Source organism: Myxine glutinosa, chromosome 9 (genome assembly GCF_964187855.1).
Source record: "Myxine glutinosa chromosome 9, kmMyxGlut1.1, whole genome shotgun sequence".
NCBI lineage: Eukaryota > Metazoa > Chordata > Myxini > Myxiniformes > Myxinidae > Myxine > Myxine glutinosa.
Window position 1 is genome coordinate 21,606,144 of NC_136269.1, and position 20,481 is coordinate 21,626,624.

At 43.5% G+C, this 20,481-nt stretch overlaps 1 protein-coding gene across 4 annotated transcripts; it reads right to left on the reverse strand.

The window, feature by feature from the left end:
* Positions 1–301: 301 nt before the first annotated feature.
* LOC137435585 (uncharacterized) lies at positions 302–19,595 on the reverse strand. Of its 4 annotated transcripts, XR_013624506.1 has the most exons (8): positions 19,466–19,545; positions 17,766–18,264; positions 17,297–17,494; positions 11,328–11,384; positions 5,922–5,978; positions 5,540–5,623; positions 2,442–3,010; positions 302–912 (listed from the first exon to the last, which is right to left on the reverse strand). XR_013624506.1 is itself a non-coding variant. In XM_068129484.2 (7 exons), exons 1-7 carry the CDS (start codon positions 19,466–19,468, stop codon positions 2,670–2,672), a joined length of 1,236 nt encoding a protein of 411 aa, XP_067985585.2. In that variant the 5' UTR covers positions 19,469–19,595; the 3' UTR covers positions 302–2,669. The 4 variants fall into 4 exon arrangements, 3 of the variants coding, with proteins under 3 accessions (XP_067985585.2, XP_067985584.2, XP_067985586.2); XM_068129484.2 differs by having other exon boundaries at positions 302–3,010; positions 17,297–17,491; positions 19,466–19,595; XM_068129483.2 differs by having other exon boundaries at positions 302–3,010.
* Positions 19,596–20,481: the final 886 nt, after the last annotated feature.

Consider the following 20,481-nt stretch of genomic DNA (forward strand, 5'->3'; position numbering starts at 1 on the left):
AACGTTTAGGAACTTGTGGCCTCATGCTCGTGTGCATAATGTCCTGTCCAAATGGTGGTATTAGGTCAAAATATTGAGAACACATAAAAAAGCTCCAGCATCATGATAAAGCTGACAACCCAAATCTTGGGAATCCTTCAAGTGTTGACACTACCACCCCATTGTCAATCCTCGATTAATCAAAATAAAATCTTACTGGCATTAAATGCATTTCGATTACAAAAAAAGAGAAAGAGGCAGCATCAGAGGCAATGACCAGAAAAGCACAAACTAAAGTCAAAAAGAGAAAAAGAAACCGAAATTAAAATTGCTCACAAGCTTTAATCTAAATGCTATCCAAGGATGTGAAGATTACATGTGAATGAAATGACTTGAACCGTTGAAGTGGATATTTTCACTTGCCGAGATGTCACATTTCCCATAATCTTTGGCCATTGTTTGATGCATATTCGCCTTCTGCAGTCACAGATTTCCAATCGATACAGATATGGATTCAAAACGTCTTTTTGCACGGTGACACCTTGACTATACGCACATAGCTAACACGTTTGTTGCCAAACTGAATGTTTTCAACTGAATGATCAGGTGACTTAAAAACATTTCTAAAACTCTCACCAGGGTCAGATAAGCAGTCACTAACTAAAAACAAGTACAGTATTCATAAAAATTGAAATTTGCTAATGACCGCTAAATTAGATTACAAAAATTATTAGTAGCTATAAGTACCCCCATATTAACGAGTACAAGGCAGTAATATCCCTGAAAACAAACGCAAACCGTGCAATCAATCCAACGTTACTGGGAGGACAAGTGAGAAGATGAAGCAAGCAGGTGGGAATTTAAGGGAGAGGAGTTGAGGAGGAAGGACAATAATTGAATGGAGGTACAGTGCCTACAGAAAGTCTGAACCCCCTTTCAAAATTTTCACCTTTTGTTGCCTTGTAGCCTGGAATTAAATTGCATTAAATCAGACTTTTACCACACATCGTAACCCACAACTTCCATGTGAAAAATAAATTCTCCAAATATCAGAAAGTTTATTAAAAATACAAAACTAGATTATCTTGGTTGGACAAGTGTCCACATCCCTTATAATAGCAATTATAAATTAGCTCAGGTGTAACCAATCACCTTCAAAATCACACACCAAGTTAATTGGCCTCCACCTATGTTAAATTGTAGATTCTGATTATTTCAGAATAAAATCAGCTGTTCTTGTAGGTTTCCTCTGCTAGGTAGTGCATTTCACAGCAAATATTCAACCGCGAGCACCAAGGAGCTTTCAAAAGAAGGATAAAGTTGTGGAAAGGCAGAGATCAGGGGATGGGTATAAAAATATTTAAAAGGCCTTGAATATCCGTTGTAGCACAGTCAAGACAATCATTAACCACCAAGACCCTGCCTAGATCAGGCTGTCCCTCCAAACTGGATGACCAAGCAAGGAGGAGACTGATCAGAGAGGCCACCAATAGGCCAATGACAACTTTGAAAGAGCTACAGATCTTTATGGCAAAGACTGGTCACTGTGTGCATGCGACAACAATATCCCAAGCACTCCATAAGTCTGGCCTGTACAGTCGGGTGGCAAGAAGGAAGCCACTACTCAAAAAAGCCCACCTTGAATTCTGTTTGAAGTATGCAAAAAAACACTCGGGAGATTCTGAAGCCATGTGGCAAAAGCGTTTTGTGGTCTGAGGAAACCAAGATGGAACTTTATGGCCTAAATGCAAAATGTTACATTTGGCACAAACCCAACCCAAAGAACACCATCCCTACTGTAAAGCATGGTGGTGGCAGAATCATGTTATGGGGATGTTTCTCATCAGCAGGAACTGCAGCACTTGTCAGGATATAAAGGAAAATGGATGGAGCAAAAATACAGAAATATCCGAGAGGAAAACCTGCTGCCCTCTGCAAGAAAGATGAAATAAGGACGGAAGTTCATCTTTCAGCATGACAACAACCCCAAGCACACAGCCAAAGTTACACCTGGAGTGGCTAAGGAACAAAAAGATAAATGTCCTTGAGTGGCTCAGTTAGAGCCCCGACCTAAATCCAATCACAAATCTGTGACATGATTTGAAGATTGCTGTCCATCAACGCTCTCCGCACAAATATTGCCCAATCAAGGTGTTCAAAGTTGGTAGAGACCTATCCCAACAGACTCACAGCTGTAATTGCTGTCAAAGGTGCTTCCACCAAGTATTAACTCAGGGAGGGGAAGAGGGGGGGGGGGGGGGGGGACGACAGTGGACACGTATCCAACCGCGATATTCTCGTTTTATATTTTTAATGAATTTCCTGAAATTTGTAGAATTTGATTTTCACTTGGAAGTTATGGGTTACGATGTGTAAATAAAGATGGAAAAGTCTGATTTGATGAAATTTAATTCCAGGCCAGAAGGCAACACAAGGTGAAAACTTTGAAAGGGGGTGTAGACTTTCTTTAGGCACTGTAAGTTCATTGTTGCAATGGTAATACTCGATTTCATAAGCAACTACTGCAACCATCATTTCCATTTGAATAGACGCGTTGTGACATTTTGCAGTGGCAAAACTGGAGTAATACAGAATATGTACACCGACCGGTTAAACCCGCATGTTATTCTTAGGTCGACAACTCTAAGTGTGGAGTTGATTATCTAGAAGTGTCATGATCGATAGTTTCCCTAAGACGTGCTGCGCTGCACCAAAAGTGGAGTTAGTGAAAGTGGATCCATTGCATAGCTTGAATCAACGTGCGTATTCAGGTGTCTCTGACATGTTGTCGATTGAGCAAACGCCCTCCCGCAGACAATGCACTTGTAAGGCCGTTCCCCTGTGTGAGTTCGCACGTGCTTGTTCAGATTTCCCTTGTGGTCTGAGCTATAGGGACACTGACTGCATTTGTGCCTGCGATGACTGATTTTCACAGGATGTTTGTCCACGTGTAGGTGCAGGGCTGTCTCAGTCAGAAACTGACGATTGCAGATGGTGCACTGGTGCATCCTTACGCCGTTCTTCTTTTTTCCTACAAAGCGCACAGATACAAACTCCTGAAAACTTCTCTAAAGCACTGCAAGTGAATAGTAATTAAATGCTCCGTTGACAGACGTGGACACATTTTGCCACAAGGAGGCGTAAATTTTAGTCAGTTTGGCATTCCCATCTGAGCAATAAGGTTAATGCTGTTGAGATCCCAGATTAAAATTCCGTAAACAGTACTGTATACAAATTTATCAATTTTCTCTGAATGTTCTTTTGATCCATGTGTTAAACAAAGAGAGAGTTCATAGAACACCTTACCCCTACGCAGTCTGGAGAAAAATGACACAGAAAGGGTCTGCGTTTCGACACTTGCTTTACGTTTAACCACGATCTAAATTTGCATTGTTTGCGAACTTTGCACAACAGTCCAGAGATAAACCTTCTGCTTACTCTTGTTGGAGAAACTGATAATTTTGGAATAATCTTTGAGAAAACGATGCACTTCAACGAACAGATCTTTTGGATGAAGTTAGCTCTGTTACATCATGAAGTGCCGTCATTTTGTCCAGATCTCGCTGTTCCGCCATCAGAGGGCGCAGGAAATTTGAGCACCAAAAGAATGTTTGGTGATTCTCACCCACCATCTCCCCACCCTGACAAAAAGAATACATAGATTGCCCACTTGTTTGATAAATTTTGTAAACAGATTTATATTTTGAGAAAAACATTTTAAGGCGGACTTTACCAAAAGTCTGTGCACAAAGTATAGAGGAAATACGCGAGCTACTGAATATGCCCTGCAGTAGATGGCACTTGTAGTTCTCTCAAAGTCATGTTCAAAATGGCATTATAGGAGACAGACAACTTGAAGCCACCAATACAACATGCATTTTAAGGCCATTTTCCCTGCAAGAGCGGGGGTTAGCCTTGCGGTCCCCGTGACAATCTTCTCCATTTTCCACTATTTTCTGCATCTCCCCTTGTTAACCCCCTTGCCTGCATTTCTTCTTCCACCATCTTTAGCCAAGTCTTTCTCGGTCTTCCCCGTCCTCTACTTCCTTCTACATTCATTTCCATCACTCTTTTCAACCAGTCACTTTCATCCTTCCTCAACACATGACCAAACCATCTCAACCTGTTTCTCTTCACAGCATCAATCACAGGCTCTATTCCCTTGAAGCCACCAATACTAATTGAAAATTATCAGAAAGGACGTGCTGGGTGCAATTTTGCAATTGTCTTATCATTGAGCAGCTGCAATGGCAATTGAGAACGACCAAAACCCACAATGCAACATCAAAGTAGAGTGAAATCGGTAGCGCACCATCGCAAATTCCCATGGTTCCCACCTCGTAAAGCAAGTTGAAAGATGGCATAAGGTTCCACCAGGATTGACCTGATTTTGGGTTAAAAATTTATTTCCTTTTTCAACCCTGTAACCCGAAGTCCCCAACCCCTGAGGCATGAACTGGGGGTCAAATCCCAAAAATTGTTACATATTGCATGTGCAAAGTTTCATTTTAAAAATGTTTATAAATGTGCCTGTAATTGCATTTTTGGTATTCAAACTTTTGATCCAGCCCCAGGAAGTGGGACCAAAATTTATGCTGCTCTTGCACCTTCACACCATGTGGTGATCATAACTACCAAGTTTGGTGAATTTCTGCCCAACAGTTTAGGCCAGAGAGACGGATCTGATTAAAAATCCTCCCGTTCTTTTCAAAAAGTTTGGGGATAAAAATTCACTTGTGCAGAAATTCACCAAACTTCCCTTGTGCATAACCCTTATAATGACAAAAAAAGGTTCAATACTCAAAAATAAATCTAATGGTCTGGCAGGAAGGCCTGGAGGTACGCACACTCACCCTCTCAGCTGTCTAGTATCACCTGGTGTTGGCCTTATGGTTAGGGTGGCAGGCTTAGGATCCTAAGGTCCTGAGTTCGAATCCCGTTGAAATAACGCCAGGTGGGGTTGACTCAGCCTGTCATCCTTCCGAGGTTGGCAAAATGAGTACCAGATCACTGGTTATAGAGAGGCATTACATCAGAGGCAGACGTGTCCACCGAAAATGATGCAACCAGCAGCCGGGTGGCTGCACTCGATCCACCCACCAGCCAGCTGTCTAGTCTGGGTTTGAATATCGACGCAACTACAAACCGTCACCCTGGTGTTTCAGGCAGGGCGAGGCATCAACTTGTGCACAGTCCTCGGATGGATGTTAAACGGGGAGTCCCATCTGCCAGCATTAGTCAGTGGACGTTAAAGATCCCATGGTGTTATTCGCGAAGAGTAGGCGAGTCATCGCTGGCACCATGAACAAATACTACATTCCTGCCCTGATCGATAAGGGCTTTTGCTTCAGTGGGCCCAACTGCCCTCCTTCCCCCTCCAGGCAATAATGCTACTCGCATCCATGTGCTTCATACGGAAGAAGAAGGACTGAGTAAATCTATCAAATTTGTGCGACTAAAATAATTGGCACTAAATATAAATCCAATGCTTCACCACATACACTAGCCCAATTTCATTGGCATACAGGTAATAAGCAATCCAACGTTTGTTCTTACTCACCAGAAGCTTGCCCTGATGCTGCTTGAGAAACGGAGTGTGCACTGGGTTGAAAAAACCCTGACGTTACAGGAATCATAACATCACCTGCAAAACAGCAACCATAATCTATCCCAGCTATCATCAGGAAGCTGAGTGTAACAGAAAAATTAATTACCATTTGACATTATGCAGTCATAAAATAAAATTAAGCAAATATTCTAAAGCATTTGCATCACTTGATATTGAGCAAGTCAAACTAATTACTCGTTAATGGTGGAAATTCAATGTGGAAATGAAGCAGAAATGTGTCGATCCAAAATAATTCTGGTCTGCTGTAAATCAAATAAATTGACCAATGAGACATATTCGCTCATGCACCCCATCATGGAAGTACAGTACTTGCCTTGCAGGGAAATAAAATCCACAGGTTCTTGTTCAGTTTCTCCTTCTTTGGGTAATCCTGGAAAAAACAATGAGGACATTAACACAGAAAATTAACGTAACCATTTGTAGTTTCATGAATTCTATTTTATTTATATACATGGTCTAAGCTCGTGGAAGAGTGAGGACACAGAACAGATCAAGACACAACATAACCAAGGGTACAGCAGGAGAAAGAGGAAATGCCAATAGCAGTGCGGAGGGAGTAGGAAGACGGAGACAGACAAACAAGGGATGCAGAGGGGTAGCGGAGAACGCAAGGGGTGGACAAGATTGATACAGTACACAAGCAAACTTTTGGGAGGGGTGGGAGTGGTTTAACGGGTGTAGAAAAGATCACGGTTTTGGATGGGGGATGTCCTGAGATGGTGGTGATCAGCTGTCTTGAAAACCAGGAGGGAAGAATGAGATTGAAGAGTGTGGAACGTGGTTCCACAGGCAAGAAAAGAGGGAGAAAAAAATGAATGGAGGTGAGCAGTAGTTCTGGACTTAGGCAGTTTCACTCAGAGGGAGTTGTTGGTGGACCACGTGCGTCCTGCAGATACTTGGGGAAGACAGATCACGGGGAGGGCTGAGGGTACAAGATGTAAAATGAAGTGGAAGAAGACAGAGATCACCGATATGTCTGCGATGGCAAAGTGATAGGCCAATAGACTCGACTTCATCGTGAGACTCCGATGATCTTGAAAGCCTTGGTTTCCATGGCAGCAAGCTGAGAAAGATAGGAGGCAGGGGAGCCAGCCTAGAGGGAAGAGCAGTAATCCTCTCCAAGAAGTTCTGTCACTCAAGCTTTTGGGTCTCACTATTTGCCATGATCTTTCCTGGGAAAACCACATTTCAAATCTGGCCTCCAAAGCCAGTCGCCGACTGGTCATCCTCCGTCGTGCGAAGTCCTTCCTTGGCACACCTGAGCTCCTCACCACATACAAGGCTTTCATCCGCAGCTTTATGGAATACTGCTCTCCCCTCTGGTCTGGTGCTCCTGCCTCACACCTAGCTCGTCTTCACGCTGTTGAAACCAAAGCGTTCAGAATCATTGGAATCTCTCGTGATGAAGCTAACTCCAAGGGCCTTTCACTCACTCACCGCAGGCAGGTTGGTGGTCTTTCCGTCTTCTACCGACTCCTCTCTGGCCTTGCCCCCCCCAGCTCTCTCTGGGCTCTGTCCCCCAAATATTCCTACAGGTCACACAAGATCTGCCTGCAACCCTCTTATGGTTAAACTGCCAAAATCAAGACTTTCTGCTCACCTTCACTCCTTCATTCCTCTTTTCTCCTGCCTCTGGAACAAACTCCCTCACTCTCTTCAATCCCACTCCACCCTCCAGGTCTTTAAAACAGCTGTTCACCACCATCTCTTATCCTCCCCCATCCAAAACCTTGATCTTTTTACCCCCGCTAATTTCGGTCCCCTTGTGTTTTATACCTCTCCCCCCTTCCCACGCCTCCTCCCCCCAAGCCCTCTCCCTCCCACACCTCTCCCTGCTCTCAAATGTTGTGGTTGTGTGCTTCCCCTTCTCTCCCCATCTTGTCTTCCGCTCCCTCTTTTTATATATTTTGTTTGTCTGGTCGATTTGTTTGTGAAATAAATGTTAGCTCTTTCACGAGCCTCGATTCAGTATACAAAAAAAAAAAAAAAAAAAAAAAGTACTCCAAGCTGCAGATGAAAGCCTTGTCGGTGGATAGGAGCTCAGGTGTGCCAAGGAAGGACTTTGCATGATGGAGGATGCCCAGTTGGCGTCTGGTTTTCGAGGCCAACTTTGAGATGTGGCTTGCCCAAGAGAGATCATGGCTGATAGTGAGACCCAAGAGTTTGACTGACTCGACCTCTGAGATGGTTGTTGAGAAAGTAGATGGGAGGGTTTTTTGTAAAGTCCTTTCAAAGTGAGAGAGAGTGAGAGAGTGAGAGAGTGAGAGAGTGAGAGAGTGAGAGAGTGAGAGAGTGAGTGAGAGAGTGAGAGAGAGAGAGAGAGAGAGAGAGAGAGAGAGAGAGAGAGAGAGAGAGAGAGAGAGAGAGAGAGACAGAGAGAGACAGAGAGAGAGATTTTGTCAATATCTGGGGAGAGGGAAGAGACTGCTGCCCGTCTGTCAGAAGGATGAGGGGTTTGTCATGTCAGAGAGTGAAGTCATCAGGAAAGAGGTAAAGTGGATTTTCCAGAGAAGATTCAGAGAGATTATTGATGAAGATTAGGATTAAGATGGGACCGAGAAGACTGCCTTGGGGTACTCCAGCCTTGGCAGGGAGAAGACAAGAAAAGGTTCTGTTGAGAACCACACGATGGCTATGAGAGTGTAGGTCAGTAATCCATGAGTGGAGTTGGCCTTGGATTCCATAGGAAAACAAGATGAGTAAGGCATGAAGCCAGACTATCGAAAGCTCGAGATATGTCCAGAGAGACGGCCCTTATCTCATTTCTGCTTTGAGGCCCTCATCCATTGTTGGAAGAGTAGAGTCAGCATGCCCTATGTAGAGTGACCAGGACTGAATCAGAATTGATGATCGGAGATGAGGCTGTTGGAGAAAAGGAATGTTGTTTCGTTTTCAGCCTGTGGCATCATTTTTCTGGAAGCACTTTTGTGCCGCTGATGCAGTGCCCCAATTACCAGCGAGCTGGTACTCAATTTTCCGACCTCAGGTGGATGACAAGCAGAGTCGACCCCCCGGGGTGTTAATTCAACGATCAACCGGGATTCGAACTCAGGATCCTAGGATCCCAAGCCAGATACCAAGCCAGGCTGGAGAAAATGAATGATTTTATGTCAATACGATCAATTACATCTACAAGATCAAAGAGATTTGCAAAGCATTATTAACTAGAGAGTTCATAGAATACAATACCCCTTACAGTGCTTAAGTTTATACTTCAATTTTTCATAAAATGATGATTTTAAAGATCGTATATTTTAGAAGTCTTATACACCACCGGAAGTTTAGCGCTACTGAAGCAGTCTTATACACCACCTTTATACACTGTAATAAGATGACGCTGAGTCACAGTTAGGAGATGGAGGCTTCAGTGATCACCATAGAACGCAGCGCCAATCGGAATCTTGTTATGTTTATGTGGATGTTTTCTTGTTATTTTATTTATTTATGTATTATTTTGTTTTGCTTTATCCATTATCTATTTCTAACCTCCCATTAGCCCCTTACCTACAGTGGCTTCATGCCTTGTTTGGGGCGATTTCCATACAATTAAAAAAAATAAAAATTGACATCAAAGTAGACTTTGAGACCCGGTAAATCTCTGTTCCATCTCCTGAGGCACACCCACTTGTGGGGATAGCAGGCAAAAACAATTGCATGCATACACACATATACATGGACACACACACACACACACACACGCAGGTGAATACATAGACACCTGGGAGGGCTCTGCTCCACCTTCTGAAACCCGCATTTGGTGATTGATAGAAACCAATGACACACAGAAACACACAGAAACACACAGAAACACACACACACACACACACACACACACACACACACACACACACACACACACACACACACACACACACACACACACACACACACGCAAATTAGTCTTTGCCAGATATCCAAGATTCATCGAAAGCAGACCAATATCTACAGATGCAAATTCCAAAATCACCTTTTCTATCAATAGTTATTTTCAGCAACATGGTAGACAAGGCATATACTGCTGGCAGGCAACTATCTCCACATTTTGTGAGACAGAGAATCATTTTTAGCTTGCGATTGTTTTTTTCAATCTCATGTCAAAATAAACATGGTTTCTCATATTTACAGTGCATTCAGAAAGTATTCAGACCCCTTCACTTTTTTCACATTTTGTTATGTTGCAGCCTTATGCTGAAATCGTTTAAATTCATTTTTTCCCTCATCAATCTACACTCAATACCCCATAATGACAAAGAGAAAACAGGATTTTAGAAAGTTTTGCAAATTTATTAAAAAGAAAAAACTGAAATATCACATTGCATAAGTATTCATACCCTTTGCTATGACACTTGAAATTTAGCTCAGGTGCCTCCCATTTCTCTTGATCATCTTTGAGATATTTCTACACCTTGATTGGAGTCCACCTGTGGTAAATTCAATTGATTGGACATGATTTGGAAAGGCACACACCTGTCTATATAAGGTCTCACAGCTGACAATGCATATCAGAGCAAAAACCAAGCCATGAGGTCGAAGGAACTGCCTGCGGAGCTCAGAGACAGGATTGTGTCGAGGCAAAGATCTGGGGAAGCCAACAAAAAAAAATTCTGCTGCATTGAAGGTTCCCAAGAGCACAGTGGCCTCCATAATTATTAAATGGAAGAAGATTGGAACAACCAGGGCTCTTCCTCGAGCTGGCCGCCAGGCCAAACTGAGCAAGGGCCATGGAAAGAGAGGTGACCAAGAACCCGATGGTCACTCTGGCTGAGCTCCAGAGATCCGGTGTGGAGATGGGAGAAACTTCCAGAAGGACTCCCCCAGCTCTTTCTGTGCTCTGTCCCCCTAATATTCCTACAGGTAGCACAAGATCTGCCAGCAACCCTCTTATGGTTAAAATGCCAAAATATAGGCTCTCTGCTCACCTTCACTCTTTCATTCCCCTTTTCTCCTGCCTCTGGAACAAACTCCCCCACTCCCTTCAATCCCACTCCTCCCTCCAGGTCTTTAAAACAGCTGTTCACCACCATCTCTTATCTTCCCCCATCAAAAACTTTGATCTTTTCTACCCCTGCTAATTCACCCCAGATACACTTTTTTTGAAATTCCAGCTTCTTTCCTGGAAGTCCTTGCAGTGTTCATATGTTTTATACCTCTCCCACCTCCCCCCAAGCCCTCCCCCTCCCACATTTCTCCCGATGTCCCTGCTCTCAAATGTTGTGTTTGTGTCCTTCCCCCTCTCTCCCCATCTTGTGTACCGCTCCCCTTATTTTGTGTTTTATGTGTAGGTTTTGACTTTGTGTGATTAATGTTAGCTTTCTCACGAGCCTCGATCTGTATACAACAACAACAAAAAAAAAGGACAACCATCACTGCAACACTCCACCGATCTGGGCTTTATGGCAGAGTTAAGGATCTGAATACTTATGTCAATGTGATATTTCAGTTTTTTCTTTTTAATAAATTTGCAAAACTTTCTAAAATCCTGTTTTCTCTTTGTCATTATGGGGTATATTGAGTGTAGATTGATGAGGGAAAAAATGAATTTAAACGATTTCAGCATAAGGCTGCAACATAATAAATTGTGAAAAAAGTGAAGGGGTCTGAATACTTTCTGAATGCACTGTGTGCACAGACCAAGGGCTATGGCCACTGCGATAAACAGTTTGTAAACAATGCGATGTCTGAACACTTGACATTATGGCAAGGTGAAAGCAATGCTTGCCTTGAGCCATCGAGAAATCCACCCCATCTCGTTCAATTTTTACTTCTGTGGCTAACCCTGCAACATACACAGTCACATTTTAACAAACGCAGCCTCGTCGGACCACATCATACACAGGATTAGTCGGTATTTAACTTCAGTGGTTTCTTTAAAGACAAAGCCAAATTAAAAAGCATGGTAATTTGCACAATTACAAATGGATAGCTAGGACATTGAATCTTATTTCGAGAGAATATTTGCCGAATTAATACTACAATGTTTTAAACCATTGCAATTACATCATAAACCTTTCTTCATACATTGACACCACCAATGGGAACTTCCATACTCCAATATGTTATATGGAATAGACTTGTCAAAAATAAGCCTGAGGTGAATTTTCTAAAGTCTGGGTCAAAACTAAGTCTGCGATGACTTTTCTAAAGTCGAGGTCAAAACTAAGTCTGAGATGAATTTTATGAAGACAGTCAAAACTAAGTCTGAGATGAATTTTATAAAGTCTTGGTCAAAACTAGGTCCGAGATGAATTTTTTAAGGTCGAGGTCAAAACCAAGTCTGAGATGAATTTTATAAAGTCTTGGTCAAAACTAGGTCCGAGATGAATTTTTTAAGGTCGAGGTCAAAACTAAGTCTGAGATGAATTTTATAAAGTCTTGGTCAAAACTAGGTCCGAGATGAATTTTATAAAGTCTTGGTCAAAACTAAGTCTGAGATGAATTTTATAAAGTCTTGGTCAAAACTAGGTCCGAGATGAATTTTTTAAGGTCGAGGTCAAAACTAAGTCTGCGATGTATTTTCTAAAGTCTTGGTCAAAACTAGGTCAGAGATGAATTTTTTAAGGTCGAGGTCAAAACTAAGTCTGCGATGTATTTTCTAAAGTCTAGGTCAAAACTAAGTCTGAAATGAATTTTCTAAAGTCGAGATCAAAACCAAGTCTGCGATGTATTTTTTAAGGTCTAGGTCAAAACTAAGTCTGAGATGAATTTTCTAAAGTCGAGGTCAAAACCAAGTCTGCGATGTATTTTTTAAGGTCTAGGTCAAAACCAAGTCTGCGATGACTTTTCTAAAGTCGAGGTCTGAAATGAATCTGAAATCTCTAAGTCTGAAATGAATTTTTTAAGGTCGAGGTCAAAACTAAGTTTGAGATGAATTTTCTAAAGTCTAGGTCAAAACTAAGTCTGCGATGTATTTTTTAAGGTCTAGGTCAAAACTAAGTCTGAGATGAATTTTCTAAAGTCTAGGTCAAAACTAAGTCTGCGATGTATTTTCTAAAGTCTAGGTCAAAACTAAGTCTGAAATGAATTTCTAAAGTCGAGGTCAAAACCAAGTCTTCTTCTTCTCCTCCTCCTCATATTCCTTTCAAAAAGGGGTGAGGTCCAATTGCACAAAGCTCCTGCTCGGCCTTGACCACAATACTCCTCCACTTCCCCCTGTCCTCAAACATCTCACTCGACTCTCCAACCACCCCACCTTATTGATATCCTTCCTCACACAATTCTGCCATTTCAACTGCGATCTACCACTTTTCCTCCTACTTTGTTCCCTCAACCTATCCGCTCTATTTGCCATTCTCTCTTCCCCCAACCATACCAAGTGCCCAGCCCATCTCAACCGGCATTTCACCAATCTCCCCATCAAGCTCATCTGCAAACCAATCTCCTCCCGCATTCATCCATCCTCCCTCTATCCACCATCCTCACTCCGCAATCTTCCTGACCCAGTTGTCCTCACAGAACTGAATTTTAATTGAACCAAAAACAAATTAAAACTCCTATTCATTTCATCTACTTTCGATTTCATTTCGATATCAAAATTCATCTCAAATACATATTTTTGACCAATTATTTTTTCAACTGAATCCTGGAAGGACGCTTGTACGAAGTATGCAGGACAAAGGCATCAGCAGAAATGAGTAATTTAACATGAACTGCAAAGACATATCATACACAACATTTGAACCTGGGTTTCCAGCATTATGAACCTTCAGTTGAGAAAAGAACACGAAACAGACTAAACCGAGAGTATACAAAACATGCTTTCATAATTTATTGTTTTTAAGCGCCTACAACAACAACAACAACACCAACACCAACAACAACAACAACAACAACAACAACAACAACAACAACAACATGCATTTTAAGTCCATTTTCCCTGCTAGAGCGGGGGTTAGCCTTGCGGTCCCCATGACAATCTTCTCCATTTTGCCCTATTTTCTGCATCTCTCCTTGTTAACCCCCTTGCCCGCATTTCTTCATCCACCATCTTTAGCCAAGTCTTTCTCGGTCTTCCCCGTCCTCTACTTCCTTCTACATTCATTTCCATCACTCTTCTCAACCAGTCACTTTCATCCTTCCTCAACACATGACCAAACCATCTCAACCTGTTCCTCTTCACAGCATCAATCACAGGCTCTATTCCCATCATCTTTCGCAATTCATCATTTGTCTTCCTCTCTCTCAACGATACTCCACACATCCACCGAACCATTTGCATTTCGACCCTTTCCAGCCTTCGTTGCTGCTCTACGTTCATTACCCATGTCTCGCTCCCATAAATCATAACACTTCTCACACATGCAGCATACACCTTTCCCTTCAGCTTCAACGACACTCCCCTCCTCATCAGCACCCCACTCAGTTCCCGAAACTTCTTCCATGCACATCTCACTCCAGCAACCGTTGCCGAGTCTGATCCACCTTCTCCATTCAGCATGTCTCCGAGGTAGCAAAATGTTTTCACACCTTCCAGCTTCACGCTGTCTCCAAGATCCAACTCAACATTTCCTCCATATGCAGCTCCCTCTGTGCACACCTTACATTTGAATGTAGCTGCCACACTGGTTAATGACCCTCTCAGACCACTGCATTTTTGATGAACCCACTCTGCACACATTGTACATTGAATGGAGTTCACTCCGACACCCTTCCTGCACACAGCACAGGGCCACTTCCCAGTTCTTTCCACATCACCACATGCCATCACCTTCGTCTTTCCAATATTCACCTTCAGACCTTTTGTCTCCATACATTCCTTCCACTTGTTCATCTTTTCCTTCAGTCCATCCATACTTTCCGCAATCAACACCAGATCATCTGCATACAACAACTCCCATGGTAAACCCTCCTTTACGTTCTGAGCCAGCACCTCCATCACAGCTACAAATAGTTGTGGACTTAGTACCGACCCCTGATGCACTCCCACCTTCACCTCAAACTCACCACTGTTCCCGTCCTTCATCCTTACAGCTGTGCGCGCTCTTTTGTACATTGCCATCACTACTCTGATCAACCATTCCTCCACTCCTAACTTCCTCAATGCCCATGTCAATACTTCGCGTGGAACCCTATCGAATGCTTTCTCCAGATCAACAAACCCAAGAAACAACTTCTTCCTCTTCTCCATGTACTTCTCCTGCAACTGTATCACAATAAAGAGCGCATCTGTCGTTCCTCTTCCTGGCATAAATCCAAACTGCATTTCGTCGATCTTCACCTTCTTCCTAATCCTCCTCTCCAACACCCTTTCCAATACCTTCATTCCATGCTCCAATAACTTTATCGCTCGGTACGAGCCACACTCCAGAGGGTCACCTTTCCCCTTGTATAGAGGGATGAGGGTACTCAGTTCCAAATCCACTGGAATGCGGCCTTCTTTCACCACCAGATTACAGATCTCTGTCATTCTCTTCACACCCCAACTTCCTGCTGCCTTCAACATATCTCCCACAACTCCCGTCGGTCCTCCCGCTTTTCTACTTTTCATTGCTTTTATCGCTTCCTCAACTTCCTTCTCAGTTATCTTCTCTGCCGGTCCCAAAACTGGGTTACTCTCTATGTTGCCATCCCATTCATTCTCTGTATTCAACAGCATTTCCATATATCTTTTCCATCTTCCTTTAATTGCACCTGGGTCCACAATGATTTGTCCCACTTCATCCTTCAAGGAACTCACCCCCATCACATGACACCTCTCTTTCGCTATCTGCTTTACAATCCTGAATACCACTCTCTGACCCTCTTCCGAATCCAAGCGTTCTCCGAACATTTTCCTACATGCCTCCTGCGCCTTTGCTACCTCTTTCTTTGCAGCCTTCCTGGCTGCCTTATAACTTTCATGCTCTGCTGTTTCTGCTCCCGTACCCTTCGCCTTCTGCCACTCCTTGAACTTCTTCCTCTTCTCGTCAATCCTCTTTCCAACTTCATCATCCCACCACCATGTTTCCGAGTGCCTCGGTGGTCCTTTTGTCCATCCACATACCTCACCAACGGCTCCCAACAGACTATCTTTCATTGACATCCAACCACTTTCAAGCTCAACCACATCAGCCTCGACCCAACTCAGCCTCTCTTTTAATGCCTCCCTCACTGTCACCTCTTTCAACCTCCACACCTTCATTCTCGGTTGGTACTTCACCCGCCGAGCTCTCCTCGCACCTTTCACCCTTATGTCGCAGACAACCAAGTGTTGCTGTGAAACAGCCTCCTCCCCCGGGATCACCTTTGTGTCCCGGAGGTGCCCCCTATCTCTCCTACGCACCATCAGGTAGTCAACGGTTGTCGTTGACCCACCTGACGTGTATGTAACAAGCTTATTATCCTCTTTCTGGAACTAAGTATTACAAATTAACAAATCGGCTCCATCAGCAAACTCCAAAATCCTTTCACCTTCTCCATTTCTCACACCATATCCATAACCCCCATGAACTCCCTCAAAACCGTCCATACTCCTTCCCACATGTCCATTTAGGTCTCCTCCTACCACAACAACTTCCTCATCTTTCACGTTTTCCATCAGCTTCTCTATCGCACACCAGAACATGTCCTCCTCTTCATCGCTCCGACCAACCTGCGGAGCATATCCCGAGATGACGTTCACCAAGAGCTTTCCAATCATCAATTTCACCATCATCAACCTATCACTCACTCTAGTCACACTCATCACACTGTCTACAAACTCCTCAGAAAACATGACACCAACACCATTCACGCCCTCTGGGCACCTTTGCCACACAAACTTGTATTTCTGTCCCTGCCTACCCTTCACCATTCTCAAACCACTTCCCTTCCATCTCGTCTCTTGCACACAACATATGTCCACTCTTCTTCTGATCAATACTTCCACCACTTCTCCTGATCTCCCTGTCATTGTCCCTACATTCCATGTCCCAAACCTCAGAAACCGATCCCCACTTCAGGCTGTACCCTGCCCATATGTAGTTGTAATTGTCATGGTTCTCTTTTTGAGACAATGTTTTTATGGCCGGATGCCCTTCCTGACACCAACCCTCTTAGTCGCCTCTTACGACACGCAGGGATACGGTGTACCTATTCTAAACCAGGGTACACACCGGGATTGTTTTTAAGCGGATAATGGTGGAAAAAGTTTTACATATTAAATTATTACAAAAGTTTTACAAAATCCCCTTAACCAAAATGGGCCGACTACAAAAATCTCGGCCCAGCTTCAAACTTCACCCTGGGGTTTTGTGGGCAGGGATATGCACCAGTGTGCGCTGTCCCTTCAATGGACGTTAAACTGGGCATCCCGTCTGCCAGCATTAGTTTGGACATTAATAATCCCATCGTGTCCTTTGCTAAGAGTAGGTGAGTTGTCGCCAAAACGAGTTGGATGATTTGGTTAGGTGAGAATAACAAGCCGATTCGATTTTGTTTCAGGTCCGAATCTAGATCCGACCTATCAGTGGGATACAAAAAGTAAACTGTTCAGCCTGGCGGAGGTATGCGCTCTATTGAGTAACCCTAACAGTTCTCGTTTGAAAAAGTTCTGGTTCAATATTTGATCTGAAGATGCATTTAAGTGCCACAATTTGTATTAAAAAAATTGTTTGAAATGACAGTATTGAGACTTTTCTCCAATTGCTGAAACTCACAAAATATACAAAACAAGCCACTGAGTTTACTTCGCCGAGAAATATTAAACACCTCATAAAACACCGATTCTCTTACGGTTTTCATCGGAATGTTCACCCCATTCGTCAGTGTAAATGTCGTGGTTCCTTCCCTCCTGCAAGTAGCTTTCAATATCACGAGATGATCCTGCAGACACTTGAGGGTGGTTACTTTCTTCTGAATCTGTGTCGATACTTCCTGGCAAATTGGTTGTGAAATTTTCCTCACTTTGATTCAGCGGAAGAATGACTCCTGCTAGGGATAGGGAAAGGGACAAAACATCAACATGTCATCTACGTATGATGTATGTAAAATCCCTATGATATCTGCCCACATGCTATCACCCCCCCCCCCCCTACCCCCACCCCCAGCCTTCCCGTGCATGCATTATTTCCCCCTTTTCTCCTTTCTCCCCAAATTTTCTTATTATGTTTCTCTTTCAACCTCCAACCCAATATGGTTTCCCACCCATATACACACGATAGTCCCCAATAAGAAATCAAATGTCTGTGTATGCAATGCTTACCAATTTCTGAATCATTTTCCTCCTTGGTACAAATGTTTTGAATTCCTGCTGTACCAACCTCCTGGGCCTCTTCTATGTCTTCCATTCTTGAGCATTCCTCTATATCAGAATCAGGTATTGATATGAGACAGTGCAACTTCTGGGCACAGGTGAAGAGCTCTTGACTCATGCTATTCAGCATGGAGCAAAGTACGGCTACCAATGTGGGGCTTGTGACCCGATCAGTAAAAGTTTCTGTATGGTGTCCTTTGCCAGTCGACACACAGTGCGCTTCCACGAAATGGCGGACCTCAGCATACACTGCAAATGGGAGCTTCTGTTTCGCCAAAGTGAAGAGCTCAGCCCTTACAGGAGCTGGCTCGGCACAAGCACGAAACATCCCAAGACTCTCAATGCCCAGCTCCTTGACGATCGCCCTCGAGGTCTCTGCTGTCAGGCCCTCAGACAGAAGCCAATCCACAAAGGGACAAGAATTGTACCGATTTTCTGGAGCCATTTCCTGGCACAAACAAATGACAGAAATAAATAAAACCATTAAAACCTAAAGCCTGTACCACACTCCTGACAGAACGATGGTGCTGCCGACACAGTTTCTTGACAAGGGTTGTACTGGGTGGTTTGCCATTGCCTTCCCAGCATTGTCTTATCCGGTATGACTCGGCAGGGGTTTGACCCACCGACTTCCCGGGCTCAGACTCAGAGCGGATGCTCTAACCGTTACACAACCTAGTCTGGTACAAATACGTAATTAACACATACATGGAGACAGACAGACAGACAGACACTCACTCCTTCGAGCAGAATAAGCCAAGAAGACTAGTGAAAGTAAGGACAGTCGGTCAGTTCAAAATACAAATTGACCTCACCCCATCATCGTTTTGTCAAAATTCAGTTGAGAACATAAAATCCTATCGTTTGTATGTCTGCTCACGCAGACAGACATTACATTAAACATTACAGACAGATAAGATTAGCCCTCACCAAGTTGAGGATTCCTTCAAGGTTTTGAATTGAGAGGGGTTCGTCTACATATTACTTACGCATGACTGAAGGGGGTAAAGCGCTCAAAACCTCATTAAAGAGACTTCAGTGGAAGGATGGGGCAATTGTAAAAGTGTAAGAAATGAAAAAGGAAGTGTGGGAGATGGGAGGAAGCAAAGTGGGCAAAATCTCATGACGTCAAAATCCCAAGACGTCATCCTTTGTTTGATTATTACAATAACGTTAGAATTACAACACAATGGATAAACTATTTTTTAAATCACAATTTCCTTTAACAACCCTGACGAGTTGCTCGCTCTGGTGCTCTGACGAAGGGTTAATGGCCGAAACGTCAGGTATTCCTCACTCCCCTCGGCGGTTCAGCAAACCGCAATGAACGCGCTGTCGATCCCATCCATCGATCTACCTATCCGCCGGAGCAGATCGACGCTCGTCTTCACGAGCAACGTCACTTTCCCGTTCTTTTGTCTCTCAGAACCCCCCTCAACCTCGGCATCACACGACCGTGTTTGGAGGCCATGCCCGCGTTTACAAATAGCATTAGCAATGCGTGAACATGGCGCTCCCTGAGGCTCAACTACTATCCGCGAATCAATTAATCGCCAATCGCAGCCCGATGCACAACAACCGTGGTGTCGTATAATGGACAACAGAAGCGCTGCGGAAAAGCAATAATGTATCAGCTTAAAGAGCATTACCATCGCTGAAGAATTACAGTACAAAGGCCGTAGCAACAATTAGCATCAACCTGTACGACACGTTCTGTCACAGTGTCAGTAACAGGAAACGTAATACCGGAAGCTTAAAGCGTGTCTACATTCTTGATGTAATATTATTGCATTTCACTTCACCTTTACGTGTATGCAACTAAAACTTATTCTAATATGATCGCGGAAGAAAAAAGAAAAGAAAAAGGAATTGCACAAGTGCGTGTCCATACACCGCTCGCTTTGTCTCTTCACCGCTAGCTTGGATACCATGGATGATTTTTACAGCTGCTGCAATAAAATTTCAAGGAAAACAAAAAGAGCAAAATAATGCTTTCTAACTTTGTTATTTTGCCCAAATAAATGTACATTTCAAAGGTTTGCAGCAACTCGGAGTTTACCATGCCTCACATAGTGTCCGAGATTGCGAGATAGTGATGTGTATTTGCATCAATATGGAACCAATGTTGATGTTTGTATCGATTCAACGTTGAATCTGTGATTGTCTCCATCATTGAAGAGTTGACGTTGATTCAATCTTGTCGGGATAAGGTCGTGAACGTTATCGTGACTATCTGGCAACGTTAAATAAACGAGAGCTTACTTTTCAGGAAGGATGCTGTACGATATGTCAACCAGTCGACTATGGCGTCGTAATAGGCGCCATCTTGTTACCCAAACAGCCTCCAGCGCTATGCAATCGTAGCTATAATGGCGCGAATTACGAACTGATTTTTGACCTTGCTGAGACAAGCAGGGGAGTGAAATCCGGGGGGTAGGGTCAGGCTCAAGGGTGGGTGGTTACAGAGAGAAGCTTGGTAGAATGGGGTTGGGGTAAAAATGTCAAATATTTTTAAACGAATTTATTAAGTCCGCCATTTTGGCACACTTCCGGTCACATGACTGGAATAAGCTTTACAATCCCCGTTACCAGTCAGGAGCGGAACCTTGCTGCCAAATTTCAACCGGATCGGCCCAGCGGTTTGGCCAGAAAAGTCGAAATAGGA